Below are 22,207 nucleotides of genomic sequence, written 5' to 3' on the forward strand. Positions count from 1 at the left end.
GGGTGAAAAAAGGAAACACTGTAGACTATTGAGTCTTGTTAACGTATGGCTTAACAAAGCTAAACCAGGTTTATTTCCTGCAGAACTTCTCAACAGTACCTAACATGCTACTGTCCAGGGGTGCCTGGGTGGCTCAGTGGGTTAAAGCCTCTGCCTTCGGCTCAGGTCATGAGATCAGGGTCTTGGGATCGAGCCCCGCATCGGGCTCTCTGCTCAGCAGGGAGCCTACTTCCTTTCCTCTCTCTCTGCCTGCCTCTCTGCCTACTTGTGATCTCTGTCTGTCAAATAAATAAATAAAATCTTAAAAAAAAAAAACAACAAAATATGCTACTGTCCATTATAACTCAGAGGAATATGTATTTAGTATATTCCAGACTGTATTGATTGTAGAAACATTCTTTTTCCTGGAATACTGCATGAGACTAGTATTCCACAGAACTCACTTTGGAAAGCTGTTTTAGAATATAAGTTGTTGTTGTTTTATATATATATATATATATGTATATATATATGTTTATATATAAAATGTTAATTACATTTAGGTTTGAAATACTGGGATGTTCCATGTTTGGGTACGACATGTTTTGTCTTCTACGACTTTTTAGCTTACACAAACTGCTCTTAGCCGTATGCAGTCTACACAAGTAAATAATAGTATTGGAGAACTTGGGTCTTAAAATTGTAAGTAAAGTTCCGGTGGGAAGATACCAACATTTCTTTAACATAAAATTAGTGTTCCTGTTGCATCTCATTTTTAGCCTGATAATATAGGCAGTTGTTTTTTTTAAGCCACAGTGTAGTTGTCTTGCACATATCTATTAAATGCTCTATTTCTGTGATAATGTTTTCATGTGTGAGCTAATGACTTGAAGTTTAATTTGTTTAAATATATAAAAACAGAAGTTAACGTGTAAGCCAGGATAAAATATTCATCTTAACCATTGTATAGAATTTGACTTCATAGAAGGTTATCAATGTTTTTCAGAAACTTTAGGCATATTTCATAATCTTATAATGAGATTGAAGAAATTACTGATTATATTTGTTCCACAGAAAAAAGGTACATTAAATGAAGTAAAATACTGTAATTGAAATGTAGTCATTAAGGAAAGAATGTGTTTTTTTTGAAAAATGGGATTAGATAAGTAATCAAGAATCATTAAATGGTGGACCTTTTTTCTTTTTATAAAAGAATGTTAATTTTTTATGGATGTTGGAAATTTGGCCTTTTCCATTTTCTACTATAGGAAGACTACTAAAGTTGGGCTAATAGTGATTAATAATGATGTTTCCCTTACCATTTTTATTTTATGTGGTGTCATATAAAAAAAAAGGAATCAAACTTTTAGCAAAACCCTTTTAAAAGTAGAATTTTAAAGAAAATTTAGCTACTGTCAAAAAAGGATCAAAGCTGATTTGACAATTTAAATCTCCTGACAAAGAAAAAAACTGGTAGCCTTTTCTCTGTTTTGGTAATAATAGGAATAATCAAAAATAGTTGATTGAAATATATATAGTGATATGTGTGTTGGGACTCTGAAATAATAGCTGGGAACATGGTGATGCCACTCAAAGATAAAATTATTCAACAAATTCATGTACCCTTTTACAACTCTAATACTTTGCAGTGTGAAGTTTGGTAAGTTAATCACCCTCCTATATCCCCTACCTCCACGACCTACTGTGTCTCTTTTTACATAATTATGAATTTGCAAAAGATAAAAAGTTTTTTAATCCTTAAATTGCTTTTAAGAGTCTAAAAATAAATTAATGTGAAGGCAGACTGAGGATATTGTTTTACCTAATTTTTATTATTATTTATGTTTATTCTTAAATCTAGGTATCTTCAAAGAACAGTAAAGCATCCAACTTTACTACAGGATCCTGATTTAAGGCAGTTCCTGGAAAGTTCAGAGGTATTATTTCTACTTTAAATTTTTATATGATATGAATGTTCTCATTATTTGTGTTTGTTATTTTAATAACTTTTGTAAAAATATATGTCCAGTAAATAGTTGGATTAGTAAATGGAATAAATTGATTTTTTTGGCTTAGTATTTTAATTAGCTTTAATTATTTAAATTACTACCAAAATATCTTCTTTGCATTGATAATTGTAGGATGATCAGTTTCTTTTTCAAAAAGTTTAAACCACATTTAGAAGAATGACTTATAAGTAGTCTAATTCTCAGTGCCCAAGTTGTTGCTTTAGGCATTAAGTTGAAATAAGTTTATTCGGGCCTTCTTTTAGAGACATTTGAGTGTGTTCATTTGTCCACATTCTAATATTCTTACTGAGGTTCTGAAATGCAGATTTGTGACTTAAAAGAGCTTAAATTATCACTCTTCCCCTTATATTTGAGATGTTTGGTACATTTGGGGCTTGTCACAGTTTAGAATTTTAGTTACTACCCTTTGAACTTAAAAAAATTTATTTGAACCCCAGAATTTTTGAAAAATTTTAACTGAGCCTAAGGAGATTTTTCTCAAGACTTTCTTCTTTCCTTATAAACAAGTTTATTTCTGCAAGCAAACAGGTGGCCAACGTTAAGGTAGTTGGCAATTTCTTAATATATTTTGACAAACAGAGTGTTGTTCCATCTAAATGTAAACGTGCAGAAGAAAAGCAAATGGAAAGTCTATTTTTTAAGTTTTCCTTTGAGAGTGTACAAGTGGTGTATTTGAGAAATTAGATCTCACTATTGAAATGTATGAGAGTGAAGAAAATACAACCTCCTTTTTTCCTTTTTCTTTTCTTTCTTTCTTTTTTTTTTTTTGGTGGGGGTGTGCAGTCCCTTTTGTGCCCAGTTAAACCTCCAGGCTTTTAACCGGTTTGTTTGCCCTTATTTGTCATTCAATTCCAGCTGCCTAGAGCAGTTAACACACAGGCTCTGAGTGGAGCAGGAATATTGAGGATGGTGAACAAGGCTGCCGACGCTGTCAACAAAATGACAATCAAGATGAATGAATCGGATGCAGTAAGAGCTGATTTTTCGACTTGAATAATGAGATGAATTAATGAGCCCAACAATTGCATTTTAAAGCTGTACAAGTAGAAAATAGGATATTAATTTGCTTATTGAGTTTAGTTCTCAGCCACATCAGTTGACTACCATGGTTATACATGGTTAATTTGTTGCTTTAAAACAAGGAATGTGCCTTGCTATTGGTAACCTAATTTACAGTGGTTTGTTCTTGCTAAATTAGCTCCATTTTTCATTTTTTTTCTTAGTGGTTTGAAGAAAAGCAGCAACAATTTGAAAATCTGGATCAGCAACTTAGGAAACTTCATGCTAGTGTCGAAGCCTTGGTCTGTCATAGAAAAGGTGTGTTTACCTTGTTTTTTTATGTGTTTAACACCGTAAGTTAATTCAAATATTTTATTTAAATTTTATTAAAATGAATATTCCAAGGTTTCTCTAGAAGAGGGAGAGCAAAAGTTTGAGAAGGTTTTCTATTTGAATCTTGTTAATGTTTTTTTTTTGTTCTACTTTAGCCTCACTTGTAGTTGAGAAATAGAAAAATCCTGAGTTTGTAAAAAATATATTTTGAATTTCAGGTTAAAACTGTTGTTCATTTGATTAACTCTGTTAAACATACTTCGAGTTTAATGAAGATGTCTTATTAGTAACTGATATAATTAAAAATATCAGATTAAAAAATTGATATTTGAAGTTTATCTCTAAAATTTTTTTGTGTACCTATATTTTATAGAATACTCTGAATTATTTTCTTCGTTTTTGAACAACTATATTGGAAAGTCTGGGGAGAGGAAGTTTGTAAAAAACTGATAGAAAATTTAAGTTGTGATTTTTAAAATTCTACCATGAAATGTTTATTGTTTTTTTTAAGAATACAAGGATCTTAATGTTAGGTTTCTAAAATACTTAATAAGTAATTTACTGCCATTACCAGTAATCCATTTTAGTAAAAACAATTACAGAAATACATCAGTGCACTCATTATTAAAAGTAGTTTATAATAGCTTTTGCCATTTGTACTCTGTCTCTTAGGGAATTGCTTTATGGTTCTTAGAGAATTTTATGTAATGCAGAGCAGTTTCTAGGCAATGTCAGTTTCTAAGCAATGTATTATTAGTCATTGACATTATGTATTCTGTAAACATCTGTTTTTCTTTATTCAAAGTATCTGAAATGATAATGTTCAAAAATCTTTCAGAAATTTTTAGTATTTCTACTGAGCATTGTTTAAGCATTGTTGTACACACAAAAAAATAAGATTTCCATGAATTATATTTATAACTTACCTGGCTTTTGTCTTGTTAGCTAAATGATATTTTCATTAAAAATTATAGACATTTTCAATTTCAAATAAATGTTTAAAGGCCAAAAAATGTAGTATAAATTGATTGTAAGTGTTCCCGTTGCATTCCATATTAAAAATAAATCTGGTCTTTTGCAAGAATACGTAAAAGCAGTGAGCCCTTTAGAAAGAAAGGGGAGACAGATTGTTATATTAAATTATTAAACATCGTTCCTTCCCTGGGAATATAGGCAGTAGTTCTTAGTTTTTCTTTAATGTTCTTCTTAACTCTCAGTAGAGCTCTGAGCACTTGGCATTTATGCCGAAGGCATTTTAATGACTGGTTGTTTTATGTTAATTATTTTAAAATAATTATTTGAATGATACAGTAGCTGATAAAATTTAGAGGGAAGATGGAAAAACCATAGCAATGTTTAAAAAAACTTTACTAGAGAACACTAAAAGTGAATACTTTCTTGTTCCAGAACTTTCAGCCAACACAGCTGCCTTTGCGAAAAGTGCTGCCATGTTAGGTAACTCTGAGGACCACACTGCTTTATCTAGAGCTTTGTCTCAGCTTGCAGAGGTAGAGGAGAAGATAGACCAGTTACATCAAGAACAAGCTTTTGCTGACTTTTACATGTTTTCAGAACTGCTTAGTGACTACATTCGTCTTATTGCTGCAGTGAAAGTAAGCTTTATTTGCAGTCTTCCCTTGAGTTCTTCTCACTTCTGTGGTTTGGTTTGGAACAATTTGGTTAGCTGTAAGGCATGTATTTAAGTGTTTAAGTTCCGTATTCTACCAGTACATATAATGGGTTCAAAATGATGATTCATAGCCAGATGTTTTCTTCTAGTATGACTTGGACAGTGTAGTAGATATAATTGATGTTTTTAAGAGATCTAAGAAATGCCAAATAAGATAAAACCAGTAACATTTACTTTCATATTTACATATATAAGCTTACAACTAGGTGGTAGCATTTATTGTTCATTGTAGCATGAACTGAAACTAGCCTTGGGCTCTTAGTAAAGGTATAATAGGAAGCAAAACAAAACCAGAGGTGATTGGTGTGCAAGTATGTTTAATGGAGGCTTTTAGCATGCATTTGGACTATAAGCAGACATTCTGTGCATACACTGAAGGGTGTAGTTACTGTGTATTTATAAATGGAATGAAACTAGATTAGATAATAAATTGTGTTCTCTAGTGGTAATGTTTAAGAATAAACAGTTCAGTTTCTGAGTAATTGGGAGAGTAATCGAGTTAACTAGTAAAAATTGGTACTGTGTAAGTATCTCCAACAATCAGACAGTTAAACCAAGTATTACTTTATTCTGTGTTTCAGAAGGTACTTTAAGGTCTTGTTGCATCTTTTAATTATTGTTATGAGCATTAATTATCATGGGGTGGAGGAATTGGGAATTCACCTTTTATTGAAAGTTAATGAGACCTTGTTCTTGCTTTCTTATGCAAAATTTTTTCAGCTAAAGTCTATGATCAAGTTAGTATCCATCTGTAGTCAGAACATTGATACACTGCTTATTTATTTATGATACTTTTCTCAAGCTAATTGTAACAATTATTGCTAGAGGGTTCTTAGCACTTCAGAATGGTGATTCCTTGGGTTTGGTAGATTACCAGTTTTGCCTATATTTACTCTTAGATGTTACTCTTTATATTCCTGGTGGTTAACTTTTCTTTTCAGTTATTTGAAGAAGTTAATATAGAGGTACCTGGGTGGCTCAGTCAGTTAAGCCTCTGCCTTCTGCTAAGATCATGATCCCAGGGTCCTAGGGTCTAGTCCCACATCTGGCTAGTGGGGAGCCTGCTTCTCCCTCTTCCTCTGATGCTCCCCCTGCTTGTGCTTCTCTCTCTCTGTCAAGTAAATAAAATATTGTAAAGGAAGAAGTTAATATAGATAACAGTTATTAGATTGTACTTCATTATATATCAGCAATTTGTGATAAACAAAAATCCAGTTCACAAATAATGGTTCCTGCTTCTCTCCTACCCACTCTCAGCCTCATTCCAGAATTCGCACTTATCATGAGGGCTGCTGTAAAAAAGTTCGAGTGCCTTTCAAAATAACTGTGGGTCCACAAAGGCAAGCTAGGCAGTGTCCGTGAGAAGTGCCAGCTGAGAAGAGCTAACCTGGGAGGACACTCCCTGGTGGGAATGGCCTGCTAGTGTCCTGGGTGGTGAGCCCCCACCTGGGCAGGCCTCATGCTGCCTAAATCTTCCTGTGTATTTTTACATTTTCTGAAATTACCCTTGGATTTATGTTTCCCAGAGTAACAGTGACACTAAAAGAGGTACCACAATCAACTGAGTTTGGGAGATAATGTACAGTATCCCTGTCTTACTGATTCACAGAGCATTAAAATGCTCAGAACTTTCTCTCAGTAAAAAAACATTTAACTTTGTTTAATCCAGAGACTTCCAAATTCATACGAACAGGAGTTGTTTTCCATTTAATATCTTTTTACATGAATGGAACAGAGTTTGGAAAGAACTGAACTAGTGATTCATTGACTAAAAAAAAGTTAAAGAGCTGTGCTCAAGCTATACCTTGAGGTTGCCTGAGCTCTTTTCATGTTGGCTTTGTGTTTTCTGCTGAAACCAACCCAGGTCAGCTGCACCAAGGAGTTGAGAAGTTACAGAATAGTGTGACAGGGAATTTTTGTGCTCTTTACATTTGGTTTGGTTTTTGTTTTAAACTGATTCGTTTGTGTTTGAAAAAGTGATGCATGGACATAATAAATCCAACAGCCCAAAAAGGTCAAGTTCTCCACCCAAGACTGCTAGTCTCTCTTTCCTTAGTCAGATCCTATTACATTCTTGTGTGTCTTTACAGAATTAGCTATGCACATATGAAGGCTCTTTTTTCCTTCCCATTTCTCTCTTTCTCTTTCTTCCTCCCTCCCTCCATCTCTTCCTTCTTGAAGAAGGAACATACCATATGCACTGTTCTTTGCCTACTTTTTTCATCTGTTAAATTTTGAGGTGTCCATGTTGGGATATGTTGAGATGTTAGATTCTTTTTATGTTTGCATGGTTTTAGATAGCATATTAACATACCTTACATTATTTAATCAGTCTAGTTGTAAATACTGTTCTTTGAAAATAACTCTTTGGGCATAAAATACCTAGAAGTGGAGTCACTTGGCCGAAGGGTATATGAATTTTAAATTTCAATAGATATTCTCATATTACTGTCCAAAGAGATTATACTTCTTTGTACTCCCATCAGCATACATGTTGCTTCTTCTCTCACCCAATGATGAAGGTATTTTTTTGTATAAGCTTACATTTCTTTGGTTAGTTTGAATTTAAGCATCTGTGTAGATGACAAGCCATTTGTATTTTTGTGTGTGTGTATGTGTGTGTGTATGTGAACTCTTCATGTCCTTTGTCCAATTTTCTCTTGTGTTTTGTCTTACATATTTCTAAAAGCTCATTAATACTACTTAGCCCTTTGTTTTTAATCATATCAAACATACTTTACTTTTTAAAAAAATATTTGTTTGCGAGAGCAAGCATATGCCCAAGCACGGGGGGTGGGGGGGTGCAGAGGAAGAGGGAGAGAAACTCAAGCAGACTACTCGCTGAGTATAGAGTCTGATGCAGGGCTCGATCTCACAACCTTGAGGGGATGACCTGAGCTGAAATCCAGTCGGATGCTCAACCATCTGCATCATCCACGTATCCAAAAATACTTTTCTGATGATAAATTTGAAACTTAGAGTACTTTGAGAATTAGAGTATAGGGCCAAAGCAGGGAAGGATCTAAGACCCTTTGAAATTCTGAAGAAGGATATCCTGAAGAAGGATATCCTGAAGAAGGATAAATTTCAGCCATTTACAGTATTACCTAGGCCTGGCCTTATATCCAGGAAGCACCTATTTTCCTCTTTGTACAGAGCATGGCCTCTCATGTCCAGGACTCCATTTTTTGACTAGGACTATTAAATAGTAAACTCGTTGCCTGCATTCTCATGTATTGGCCTTCTGTGAATCACTAGAGTAGGGACAGGGGTTGACAATAATGGTTTTCAATGTGTTTAGCACTAGAACTCTTGATAAAAAGAAATCTCGCAGGGAATCTGAATTTATAAAATATATCAAATACGTTTTAAACCAACCCAGTAGATGGGTTTCCCAAGGAGTTGAAAAGCCTCATTGTTTGGCTATAAGTAATCAACATCCTTTCGGGACTCCAGGAATCTGAGCAACATACTTTCAGATTCACTGAATTGCAGTGTGATATTAATTAAAATTAAAATTGCAGTGTCTTGATAGGCCAGGAAGAATGTTTCACAACTGCAGCCTTGTCTAAGCTAGACCAGTTTGTATACAAATGTATAACATAAATTGGCAGAGGGGTGGAGGTCCAAAGTATGTCGTCAGCATAAGTTTGTCCCTTTTAGAGGAGTGGCTGGGTTCTCTTAGAGCAGACTAGCATCTTGAAATACAGTTATGATTTATTGATCTTTAAGGTAGCATTTTTAGATAAAGTATGCTTTTGATTCTTTTGTGTGTGTGTTTATGTGTTCCAAGGGTAGGAAAACAAGTGAAAAAGTTATTTCTTAAAGAGCTAAGATTAATTTTTTCTTTCTGAAATAACCTGACTTTAGTAGTTTTATCTTTATTTTATAACTCCTACATCTTTGCCATAATAAACCTGTGATGATTCTGGAATCTTAGGAGTTACTAAATTGGACAGGGAGCAAATTAGTTTAAATTAGTGTATCACCAAAAAAGCCAGTTTATATATATTGAGAACTTAAGCAACTGTTAAAATTAGAGGGCATTATGGTTACCTTTTGCCCTGTACTGGTGCATATTTTAAGTAATCAAATTGTTATTACAGAGGAGTTTTATAAATGAGGAACTGATAACAGCCCTCTTCCCCTAAAGGCTAGGAATTTAAATTATTTTTTGGTATTGTATATATGTGTGTGGAAGGGGTGAGGAGTGAGGGTTTGTTCTAAATGTGAGTGACTTTCACAATCTAGTTATGGTAGCTGTTTTTGTTATGTTTGTGATTTTGTCCCAAATTAACTTGGCTGAAGCAAAATTAACTTGTAATAAGAAATGTCTTGAGGAAAATGTTGTCTCATGACTATAAGAAAACCAACAAAGGGGACAGTAAGATGTACTTAGTAATGTGAGAAGAGAAGTTATATGAGACACCAAATGAAAACTAACAAAGTGGATTTAAGTACCGATAGATAAGGTGTTTTGATTTATCAGTTTGCCCAATATATCTTTTATCATGGTTAATATGAAATATGCACAGTCTTTGGGAAAAAATACTTTTGTTTCTGGTGGATTTGAAGTTTTCAGTGTGGTTGCCTATATTTTTAAAGTATGCAATATGATATAAATGCAGTCTGATACAGTTTTTTTCCATGTTACTAAGCTGTTATTATTTGCACTTTTAATAGAAATCTTGAGTTAATCAACTCTGATATGTGTGTGTGTTTAGAAGTCATCTGTAATAGTACCTGCTAATTATTAAACATCCACTAGGTTCGGTCACTGTGCTACATTTTTTTCATTTTATTTCATGTCCACTAATACAGATCTCATTTTCTTCCTTTTATATGGGAAAACTGTGGCTTATGGAAATTAATTTATCCATGCTCATAGAGTGACGAAGCTAGGATTTGAATCCAAATTTGATCTGTTCCAAAGTCTACATTGTTTTTAAAGATTTTATTTGTTTCATATGAGAGAGTGAGCAAGCAAGGAAGAGAGAGTGAGAGCATGAGTTGGGGGAGGGAGAGGGAAAAGCAAACCCCTTGCTGAGCAGGGAGCCCAATGTGGGCATCCCAGGACCCTGAGATGGTGACCTGAGCCAAAGGCAGACGCTTAACCTACTGAGTCACCCAGGTGCCCCAAGAGCCTACATTTTAAAAATAAATTATCTTCATGCTTTTCTCTTAATTAGGACATGTATTTATTTACTGTTGCTTGATCGAAAAAGTTCTTTTTGGAATAATGAAAATAACTCTGGTGTAGTGCTTTCTGCTTCACCCAGTTTATTAACACTTGCTTCATGTGTTCCGATAGCAAATGCTGACAGAACACACATGTATCCCCAGCATCAAATTAGGAAAGGAATTACTATTGAGTTTCTCCCATCCTGTGCATCCCCTTTTCTCCTGAGATTCGAATACTCTAATGGTCATAATTCATGTCTTGGCTTCCATCAACCTCCTCTTGTTCTGCCAAATCCCTTGAAAGCACTGGTGGATTTGGTTGACTTGGTCTGTTAAGGTCTTTTTGTCCAGTTCTTTATTTGGTCCTGCCTACTAGATAGGGGTGTATGTGTGTGTGTACACACAATAAAGGCACACCCAAATACTCCTACCCATTTGCCCTGTTTATTTTTTATAGGACTATCTCTCCTTTTTTTTTTTTAATTGTGTTATACTGTTACTGTTATACTGTTACTTCTTAATTACTTTGCCTTTGTTTTATTTGCTGTTGGTCTTCACTTCCTGTCGTTTATGGGTTTTTCTCATTTTATTTTAATAATTTCTGACTTATTTCCAACATTTAAATCTGCTTTTAGTATTACTTAGTAGGAAAACTTAGAATGTAGGTATAATACTGGCTTCTTCTTATTAAAGAAATCTTTGTTGAAAGCGTAAAACTCTGTTAGAAATCTTATTATTAAGTCAAATATAAAACCCAAAAGGCTAGTGAAATTCATCTTGTATGTGGGTTTTGTTTTTTGTTTTTAAAGATTTTATTTATTTATTTGAGAGAGAGTGAGTGAGTGAAAGAACATAAGCAGGGGGAGCAGTAGAGGGAGAGGGAAAAGCAGGCTCCCCACAGAGCAAGGAGCCCAGTGTGGGACTCGATCCAGGACCCTGGGATCATGACCTGAGGCGAAGGCAGGCACCCCTTGTATGTCATTTTTGTTTGTTTATTCAGAGTTGTTCTGTTTCATCCAGTCATAGGAGCCTTTTTAAATTTTTGTTTTTAAGCAAATGAAAATGGATGTTTCTTTTATATCAGCATGTTTATTTTCATTATCCCAATATCTGAGATTGGTGTGTTAGGTACTTGCTTTTTTGTGTTTGTTTTCAGTATCATAGCACTTCTCGTATTTTGAAAGTATTTCAGTGTTACTGTCACTTACTAACATGTCATTCACTTATAGGGTGTGTTTGACCATCGAATGAAGTGCTGGCAGAAATGGGAAGACGCTCAAATTACTTTGCTCAAAAAACGTGAAACTGAGGCAAAAATGATGGTTGCTAACAAACCAGATAAAATACAGCAAGCTAAAAATGAAATAAGAGAGGTGATTAATATAAAATGCTTTACTTACCGCTTTACTCAAATTTTTCATGAGTCATTCATATATGCATAATTTTTCATAAATTTTTTTCTGAACCATTCAACACTAGCCATTTTTCCATAGTTTTATGAACTGTGTTAGAATTACTTTAACATTTTGATCATCATTGAAATCTCCAGAGCCCTTTGGTATTTCCACATGATTATGGAATGGATAAAGAAGCACACAAGGAAAAGATTTAAATTAACCTTTAATAATTTCTTTTGAGATGGTCAGTTTGATTTCAGTTACTTATTTTATGTCTCAGAATAGCTTTAGAGCGTAGACTTAACCCACATTTAGCTTTCCAAGCAACATTATCCCCCATATATATGTACTATATATGGTATTTTAGTAAATTTATATAAGTTTATTATAATTTATACACTTTTTTTGCCATGCTTCAATAAGGAAATTGAAGAGGTAGGACAACCTTTATATTACTAAAAGTAAATGTACCTGCTCTTTGAAGAGTATGTACCACTGTTTTGGTTACATAGTGGGTAAATATCATTTCATTGCTTTAAGTCTTCAGTTATTTTATTTTAGCTACTCCATTGGTCACTAATCATAATGTTTTGTGTTTCTGTACTGAACTTAGTGTTTACCAGTAGGTCTTCAGTAGACCATAATTCCACTTTTTTTTTTTTTTAAATCCGTGCATTTAATACAAAAATTGTTTTTAAATGTTTGTTGTACGGTTTTCTTAATTTAAAGTATTTCCATGGGCATATAAATTGTGGTGAACATGTATTCTTGAACTTGGCAGAATGTTGTTGATACATTATGAAACAATGATATCAGAAAGAAGTGATAAAATTACCCCAACACTGCTAAGTTGATAGTGAATTTTATATTCAAAAATCTTTTCATCTTAGTCATATTTAATTAAGCTATGAGGATTGTAATTAAGTACTAGAATATCCTAATCTTGAGTATGTGTCTGACAGTGATATATTAATGAAAATTAAACTGATAGGCATTTCTAGTATTGAAAAGTTAGATAAAAGTTTGAATGATCCTGAATTGGGCTTTGCCATTATGGAACTTCCTTAGGGTTTACAGAAATTAAATTAAGTGAGTGATCGTGACAGCTAGTTCTATACTATTTTCCTTAACAAGAATTAAAAATCTGTGCATTTTTGTTTGTTTCTATTAGTGGGAGGCAAAAGTACAACAAGGAGAAAGAGATTTTGAACAGATCTCTAAAACAATTCGAAAAGAAGTGGGAAGATTTGAGGCGAGTATAATGATGTGGTCCTTGTTTGCTATGATTTTGTAGTAAAATCAAACTTAGTTTTGTACTGATGGACTTTCTTCTTTATTGTACTACAGAAAGAACGGGTGAAAGATTTTAAAACTGTTATTATCAAGTACTTAGAATCATTAGTACAAACACAACAACAGGTAAGCTAATTTTTTTTATAACTTATTTTATAACATACAGACATCTTCTAGAACTTACTTTTGGTATACTTTTTCATTTTAAAGATGTCAGTGAAAGAGAGTTTTTAAATTTAATGGAGGAGTAAGGAACGGAGTAGAAAAAAACTGATGACCACAGAGGAAAACATGGTAGTTAAATTGGATACTCTCAGGTCGTTTTTGCCTTTACTCCTAAACTCCAGTTGAGATACACTTTTCCCAGATGAAGGCAAGAAGAAACTTGCTGAACAGTGTTTCCCTTTTTCAGTCTTCCTAGTTTTATTTCCCCAGTGATCACACCTGTTCGAGTAAATTCTTATAATAAGTTCTCTTCCATAACAGAACCTAAAAACTGGCTTTTTTAAAGCTTGGGGGTGGGGTTTTTTATTGTTTTGATTTTTATTTTATTTTGTGTGTAGTAGGTGGTGATGATATGCCACAGATGGTATTTGTTTCCTTAATTAGAGAACAGAAGACCACAGATTTTAATTAAAATCTGTAACAAGATAATATAAATTTGAGTAATCAGATTATTTGATGTCATGAATTGAAGAATTTCTTTATCCAGCTTTAAAATATGTGGATTAGAAAGTTGCTTATATAATATATAATAGATCGCTTTTTAATTGAGAGATGACATTATACCTTTAAATTATATTTAGTCTTTAAATACTTCATAAGATAATTTATGTGAATTTGTTTTTAAAGAAATTGTTTTAAATATAACTTTATACTTTGATTAATTCTGTGGACTACGGAAGAAACTGGCAGCAGATTCCTTTTACTCTCAAACACATGTCCCTTTCTTGCCTAATACTTTTTTCTTCCACCTTTTTGCCATTGTTTTTTGCTAGAGTAACATAAAATGTGAATGTCCTCTGAATTAGAATATGTTATCACTTTAAATTGGAAAAGTTCATTGCAGTTTTATTATTTAAGGTATTCTCACTTAATTTACATTAACAGTCTGCTTATAGAGTTTTGCATAAATAAAGATCTTAAGTTGTGAGGTTTTTAAAAAATTTATCATTTACATCAAAAACTGAAATTAGCCAGTAATAATTAACATTTTAAAAAATTTATACTTGAATTACATTGACAGACTTCAGAATGGGAAGTTTAAATGATCCCTCATAGAACTAGACTTTAGTAAATGTTAATCATTGTTAGCTACTTGGTTTTTTTAAAAATGCTGTACGGTATATATGCATGTAAGTGACAAAAGATAATTAGAATATCTTTGGTTATGATCCGCAGCTGATAAAATACTGGGAGGCATTCCTGCCTGAAGCCAAAGCCATTGCCTAGCAAGAAGATTTCTGTTACGAAGATCTTGGATGTTTGTTCCAGTTATGCTGAATTCCGCAGTGAAATCATTTAAAACCATCTAAATAAACCACTCTATATTTTATGAATTACATGTGGTTTTTTTATATACATATATATGTATATATATATACTCTGACATTTTATTACAAGCTGCATGTCCTGACCCTCTTGGAATTAAGCGGACTGTGGCATGACGTTCTGCAATACTTTGCTGAATTGAACACTATTGTGTCTTAAATACTTGCACTAAAAAGTGCACTGCAAGGCCAGAAAATTTTACAATATTTTTTCTTTACATTCTGTAGTGTGTTCACCCTCTTTATGAAGTGAATTATCAGTGCATTGATTAATGTTCACTTATACATTCCTGTACAGAAATTATGATTTTGTGATTACAGTAATAAAATGATATTCCTTGTGAAGTATTAGTAACAAATTATTTGGGTATGTAAATATGTTAGAGAGCTTTTAAAAGCATTTTTAATCAGAAGAAATTTTTGTTTCTAGATGTACATAGGTAATGCTGTGATCCATTAAGTTTTTCTTAGTTGACAGAAAAAGCTGAACTCTTTCATTATAAATGATGAAATGAGGGTTAAGTTCTCTTCTGAAATCATCATAAACCAAAGAACATTTATCTTTTGATTCTACTCTGGGGAATGCTCTTGTCTTGAGTAAAGGAGAGAATGAATACTTTCTTTGCTTGTTTTACTCCCATCCCTATTACCAGTGTCCAAGTTAGGAATTAGGAAAAAAATGTATTTCTCTGCTTCTGTTGTAAGTCCTATGATTTTGCTCAACTTCTTATCTTCAAAGTCCTAGACTTTGTGTGTATTTGATTTATTCTTTGCCTTTTCTTCGTTTTCCATTTTAAAGTAGGTAAGATCATCTGTGGTCATACCTGACAAAGAATGGTACCATGCTGAAATTCCCCATGATTTGTTGAAAAAACAAGGATAACATAAAGTACATTTGAAGTAAAATGAAATTTGTCTTTGGCACCCTTCTTAGTGATTCTGTATCTCGTTCAGATGGCTGTTACCTAATCCTTGATGCTAGGGAAAATTTTAACTTGTGACTGGCATCAGAGTTTTCATTTTTTAGAGTGTTCTTAAAGATGCCCCTCTTAAGCTTACCGGCTCCATCTCCCAGCTCAGTCAAGTATGGTATGTGGAACTGAGCCCTCTCTAGCACTTTACTGGATACATATATCAGAGTATTCTCAGGATATGTTTGCTTCCACTTGGCCCAGCTGAAGTTTAAACCCTGCTGTAGACATTACTGATTTTTAGACTCCTGGAACTCAGAAGAGTACCTAACACATAATATGTTAATAAGAAAGACTTGATGAGCAGGAAAAGAAAATCCTGGAAGATGCAAAATAATACGTGCTCCCTTAAGAAGAAGAAAAAACTGAAGCAGAAATAGGACTTCTCCTGTTGCTTCTGTTATAAATAACTTAGAAACTTTTGAGAAATGAGCAGTTCATTGTAATCGGTATCACGGGCTGTCTTGTACCATTAATACCAAGCAAAATCTACAGTGATGTTCTACTATTGCATCCACCATCACATTACTTCCAAAGGTACAGTTTACATAGTAGGTTAATAACTTAGTTATTCCCGTCAAGATCTTCCATTCCTCTGTGGTATGTTCATTAGAATATTCAGTACCTCCAAATAAAATAATATTTTCATTCTTGATCAAGCTGAAGAGAGTAACAGACCCTGACCCCGTTCCAGACTTCATTTCTCTTAACCTTCGCCAAAAAAAGGAGTCTGTTGGAAATATCAAGTCAATGATACGATCCTCTGGTAGTTACCAACCTTTTTAGTATCTTCAACACTCAGCCCACCTCCACCTATCAATCTCCACATCCATTCATGTGACTAAAATACTTTCACTCCAGTAAATAGAACAAGGGCATTCATATTGCTGATAACATAGTCTTTAGTATAGGTCTGATTTTTTTTTTTCCTTAAGCCAGATAAAGAAGGACTAAACCTGTTACCGTGCGACAAGACGAACCTGGAGTCAACATACATGTGTACAGTCTTGCTTCTGTCACTTTGTAGCTATGTGATTTTGGCCTTATCACATAAAACTCATCTATAAAACAAGGGTATAAGACTGATTTTCCTGAAGTGCCTTTCCACTTTAAAATAGTTTGCTTAAAATACCAAACTTCAGTATCAATATTATTCTATTAGGATATCAAATTTTAATTAAGATTACCTATTAATACAACAAGGCTAGAACAAAAATAGGTCAAAATAAGATTTCTAAAACCTAAAAGGATGTTTTCCTGATGGTATTTTGACAAGCTATTTTCAACTATCCAGCTCGTTTTATACATGCGTATGTATTTATAGTAACCTCAAAATACCCTTGTTTCATTGTTGCTCTTCTTTAAACTTTTTATTATCTGGATCTAGTAAAGTTTTACAAGCTCCTTGTACAAGTTGTTTCACGAATGGTTTTTTAAGAAGCCTTTAAACAAAATCAGGTTTTTCTGGAGGAATGGAATCAGATGAATAGAGAAGGAAGAGTATATTCTCTTTAAAAATGCTTCTTAATGTCTAAGGGAATTAATGAAGACTTCCATTTTTCTGTCTTAATGCATTTGACTAGTTATAAAGCTGATGGCTACTTCACTTTCCTTGTTGTGTCTCCCTGCTTGGGTAGACCGTGACTCACAAGAGTCAAGGATGGACAGCAGAAATTCAGTAATAGTAACTACTGATAGGCTGAGCAAAAGTCTTGTTTTCAAGGTAGTGAGGAGGAAAGAGAACATGTGTAAAAAGTCCATTCACTGGCTTGGGAACTGTGCAGGCATTTTCATATCCTGTTCCTTAGTCTGGAAATGTGTGTATTTCTCTATGGGACATAGTGTGTGTTTCCAAGTATTGAAAAAAGACTTTGAAAAGAACCACCATTCCTTTCCTTATCCGAAATCTAAAGTCTGATTAAGTATCATTGCTAACTTTCACGGTGAAGGATTTGGTTTCAAGTAATAATGAAGGTAAATGGTTGACCAGACAGAATTAGCAAGAAGAGGGGAATTACAAGAATGATGTAAATACGAGCTAACTCCTGTTTTTTTACAATCAGGGCTATGAAGAGAGGTCACAGTCATCTGTAGATGAGGTCTATAAGAGTTGAGACTAAAAAAAATGCAATGTGAGCCACATAAGTAATTCTGAGTTTTCTATAGCCAAATTTGAACAAGAAAAAAAAAAGTTAAATATTTAAACCCAGTAGCTCCAAAATACTATTTCAGCATGTAATCTGGTATATCAAGGATTACTGTGATGCTTTACCTTCTGGTTTTCATGTTAAATCTTTGATATCCAAAAGTATTTTACCCTTTCATTACCTCTCTGTGCACACTAGCCACATTTTAAGTGATGAGTTGTCACATGTGGCTAGTGGCTAGAATACTGGACAGTGCAGGTTGAACAATGCCTGTGGAGATGGGGGCTAAGTCCCAACAGCTGGTTTAATTACAATCTCACATGCAGTGAAGAATTTGAAGTGAGATCAAAGGGACTAGTAGCTGTTGCTCTCAGGTATGATCTAGGTGCAAGACTTTGCAGCTTAGTTCTTTGCAGATACTGGATACTTGGTATCCACTGTGCATAAATTGTAGCACTGTGTTGCCAGAAGCCACTAAAGACTGTAGTACAACTTCTTCCTCTTACTGGTGAGCATATCCAGAGTTTGAATCCTTAGGATTGAACTGATTTTTCCTGTTTTCCCTGTTAACCATCTGTGAACATTCATTCTTGAAAATGTGTGATAAGCTTTTCAAGATTCCTGTTCTAATCATTAACATATATAATTCGAGGAAGTCCTCTGGCATACAGAGAAGTCATTTCTTCAAACTGTTAATTCAGAAGTGGCTAAGAATAGAAGATTGTACAAAACAGGAAAGTTGTGGCTTGTTGTCTAATCTTTTAACATATGCGAAGAAATTAAAAATGCTCACCTTCCTTTCTCTTGCCACATACTTTTTTAAAAAAATTCTTTAAGGATTGAATAATTAAAAGTATTTTTTTTAACTAACTGGGTCAAGTGGAAACTTTGTAATTAAAGCCAGTTAAGGTGAAGCTGCCTGTTAATACACAGGAAGTTTTTTTTTGTTTTGTTTTATTTTGTTTTTTTAAAACTAAGGCCAGTTAATGGGATAAACTGCTTTAAGGGAGTACTTTGAGAAAAAAGAAGGTTCTATTTTAAATTTATATATATACCTATGTAACTGTTTAATAAAAACTAAAATCAGACAAAATTTAACAAAACTAAACAATAAATTGCCTTATTGCTTCCATAGTCAAGTCTCGAGTTATCTCTTGATTTTAACTTACATTTTCCAGATTTTTATTTCAAGTGTTCTCACTATATAAGTGTGTGTGGATTTGTATGTGTACATAAATATTTGTGTACATGCATCACAATAGGCTTTTCAAACAACTTAGGTTCTAAATTTCAGTTAAAAATGTTTCCCTGCCTCCTGTAGTTGAGACATAAAACAAACTTTTTATGCTGTCATTTACATTGCTTGGTACCATTATTTTACCAAGACCGACTTGAGTTGATTCTGTTTCAGAAATGTATTCCCTTCTCCTTACTTTTTCTGTCCCAGAGTCCAGATCTTGTGACCAGATACCAGAACTGTCTTAAGTCTCCTATGAAATACACATTCTTTCACTCCCCATATACTGTCAGTCCTGCAATCTGCTACTAAAATTACCTTTCTAAAGAATTCTTGCCACAGTACCTGTTCACAGAATTCCTCAGTAGACCCCCCCCTTACAGACTACAGATACAGTTCCAAATGATACAAAATCTGGTCTCAAACTACTGCCTGTCCTGGCCTTACTACCCTTAACCTTTGCTTTAATCACATGATGCTGCTGTCTTGTGTGCATGCTCTAAACTTTCTGGGTCCTTGCTTTTGATGTTACCTTGTCTGAGTTAACCTTTTCCCCTTTACCAGCAATCTTTTAAATCCTATCCATTCTTTAGACTAAGGCCAAATTTTAAAAGTCCACATCTTCCATATATCCTTTTTAGACTCCTAACTAGAAGGACTCTGGAACACCTTGTGCCTTTCAAACTGTACTAAACTGATGGCTTTGTTGCATTATAGCCACGGTTGTCTGGTCTATCTGCTTTGATTAGTCTGTGTGCCCCTTGAGGAATGACTATGCCCTTGTGCTCATAGAACCTACAATGGTAAAGCCACAAGATGTGTATAGTGCTGCCTCTAGCCCATGAGTTTAAACCCTGGCTCTAGAATCTACGTGATTGACTTTGAGCTCATTATTTTTCTATAAAACGTAGTTTCTATCATCTGTAAGTGGAGAGTACTGATAGTACTTGTTCAGGTGCTCCTTAAGAGGATTAAGATCATTGATGCGACTTTCTCAGCAGTAGCAAGTGCTTAATAAATATTAGCTATTTATCCAATAAGTTTTTACTTAATATCTCCATCTGAATGAAATACCTGCATTTTGGTTATTTGGGGCTTCTATAATAAAATGGGTATGCGCTTGACTAGATAAATGGGTTTACCAGAAGGATTTCTTCGAAGAGCACTGCCCTTGAGATCTGCTCTTGGAGCCCTGGGGCTGAGAGTCAGCATGGGGTGGGGGTTGGGGGGGGCACTTCTAGTTAAAATCAGTTTGTATTCAGCCAAAAAAGTTCAGAACTACAAACGGGTCTTGTCAAGTAATGAGCTAGAGAACTTTAAAGGAGCTTGGGGATAAAGAACAGAAGGGTGACAGAAATGTGGGCCTTGCTAAGGGAAAGAAGTTTATTTCCACCCACAAGAACTTTGCGGAGAACTTTGTAAGAACTTTGAATATGTTGCAGACTAAAGGAAGTCATAAACAATGAAGAAAAATTACGGAGAATACAAATGTGATCGTGGTTGGTGGAACAGGAGTCAGCCAGCCAGGCGTCGGTGAGGGTTTGACCACTCAGTGGAAGAAAGGAGATAGTCCAAGCAAATGCGAGATATAAGTGGGTAAGTTTCATTCAATAAATATTTGTTCAGTCTCTACTTTGTGTCAGGCCCTGAAGCAATGGATTGAGATCAGGAAAATACAAGAAAATTGCCTACAATGATGCCCAGAGTTTGGGCTTTGATGACTTCAGATACTGCTGCTTTGTTTAACCGAGATCTTAGAGGAGATGTAGGTTTGGGGAAAGTGAAATTCTTTGGGGGTACTTGTGGACATCCAACATGAAAATATGAAAGCAAGTCAGAACTAGATATTGTATCATCATTATAGAAATGCAAACATGCTCCCTTCAAACCATGATTGTTCATGAAAGCAGCGTCAGAGAACAAACAGATTAGTTTGTGAAGGACAAGTCCCGGGTAAAACTAATCTCTCAGGTGAAAATGAAATTAAGAAGTCTGGTAGATGGAAAGAGTCTCAGTAAAGAAGTAAAGGTGTTTATGAATGAAAAGGAAGAGAAGGTTGCATGTATTTGGAAATAAAGACCAAAAGCTCTTTTCTTGGGGAAGTAGGAAATTAAGCCCTCGGGGTGCTATCAACAGGAAAGTCAAAGATTGCTGGTCAAGGAAATGGTATGTGTTTGGAAAACAAATGCAGATGAGTAAGAGGGGTAATGACTCAAAGTTGGAGATCATGAATTTACAGGGAAGCCAACCAAAGAAAGTATCCATTTTTTCAGGCATGAGGACCTCACACAGATGGTTGGATTCATTCAGAACTAGGGATTATTGATGGGTGTGAGAGAAAGTCAAGGGGAAGGGAATTTCAAAATCAGTTTAAAGGACTAGTGAGACAGGCACAAATTGGGAGATACAGATGCGATGATAATGGTAAAAGGAGAAAGTCAAAGAAGGAAACCTAAGTTTCAAAAATGATATTAACTATTAGTATATTGGCATTAAAGATTTTATTTCTTTATTTGACAGAGATCACAAATAGAGAAGCAGGCAAAGAGAGAGGGGGAAGCAGGCTCCCCGCTGAGCAGAGAGCCCAACACTGGGCTTGATCCCAGGACCCTGAGATGACCTGAGCCAAAGGCAGAGGCTTAACCCACCGAGCCACCCAGGCACCCCCTCTGCTGTTTATTTCTAAGTAAATTGCATGTCCTATTTTTTGAGTTGTCAATTTTAGACATCATCCACTCTTTTTTGTGGCAAATGGACATTTAGTTCTCTTCCTTGGCCATCTGCCTTCCTCAACCTTTTGCCCCCCCCCCTTCAAGTGTAATTAGGTTAACAATTCCCAGTTAAATCAGTATTTAATACTTGGAATATGGTGCCTATACAAATATTGTTCGTCTACAGAAAGTTGTAGTATATTTAATGATTTTCTTTCTTTTTTTACAAAAAGGTTTTTTTGGATTTGCTTTGTGGTTTTTTGGTTTGATTTAAATTCAAGTTAGTTAAAATATAGTATGTTATTAATTTCGGGGTAGAATTCAGTGATTCATCAGTTGCATGTAACACTCAGTGCTCATTACATCACGTGCCCTCCTGAATGCCTATCCCCCAGTTATCCCCATCCCCTGCCCACCTCCCTAAACTTTATTTTTCAGAACAGTATTAGATTTATGGAATCTTGTGAAAGTAGTATATATAGAGTTCCCCTCTACGTCTCCTTCACTCATTATTAGCATCTTCCGTTAGTATAGTACATTGGTTAGAATTAATGTAGTAATCACGCTGTTGTTAAGTAGAGTGCATAATCTATTCACATTTCTTAGCTTTTGCCTTAATGTCCTTTTTCTGTTCCAAGATGCAGTCCAGGATGCCACATTACATTTAGTCATGTCTCCTGCTCTTCTTG

The 22,207-nt window shown here is 34.5% G+C and overlaps 1 protein-coding gene across 1 annotated transcript in view; it reads left to right on the top strand.

Annotated features, from left to right (window-relative positions):
* Positions 1 to 15,374, top strand: part of LOC308343828 (sorting nexin-2) — a 55,054-nt gene extending 39,680 nt beyond the window's left edge. Inside the window, exons 8-15 of the mRNA XM_080805009.1 lie at positions 1,841 to 1,916; positions 2,865 to 2,978; positions 3,233 to 3,326; positions 4,749 to 4,954; positions 11,442 to 11,585; positions 12,781 to 12,861; positions 12,957 to 13,028; positions 14,304 to 15,374. Coding sequence (XP_080661135.1) covers positions 1,841 to 1,916; positions 2,865 to 2,978; positions 3,233 to 3,326; positions 4,749 to 4,954; positions 11,442 to 11,585; positions 12,781 to 12,861; positions 12,957 to 13,028; positions 14,304 to 14,354 — 838 coding nt within the window. The 3' untranslated portion in view covers positions 14,355 to 15,374. The remainder of the gene's footprint in view (positions 1 to 1,840; positions 1,917 to 2,864; positions 2,979 to 3,232; positions 3,327 to 4,748; positions 4,955 to 11,441; positions 11,586 to 12,780; positions 12,862 to 12,956; positions 13,029 to 14,303) is intronic.
* The last annotated feature ends 6,833 nt before the right edge of the window (positions 15,375 to 22,207 follow it).

Source organism: Martes martes (assembly GCF_963455335.1).
Source record: "Martes martes genome assembly, chromosome: 5".
NCBI lineage: Eukaryota > Metazoa > Chordata > Mammalia > Carnivora > Mustelidae > Martes > Martes martes.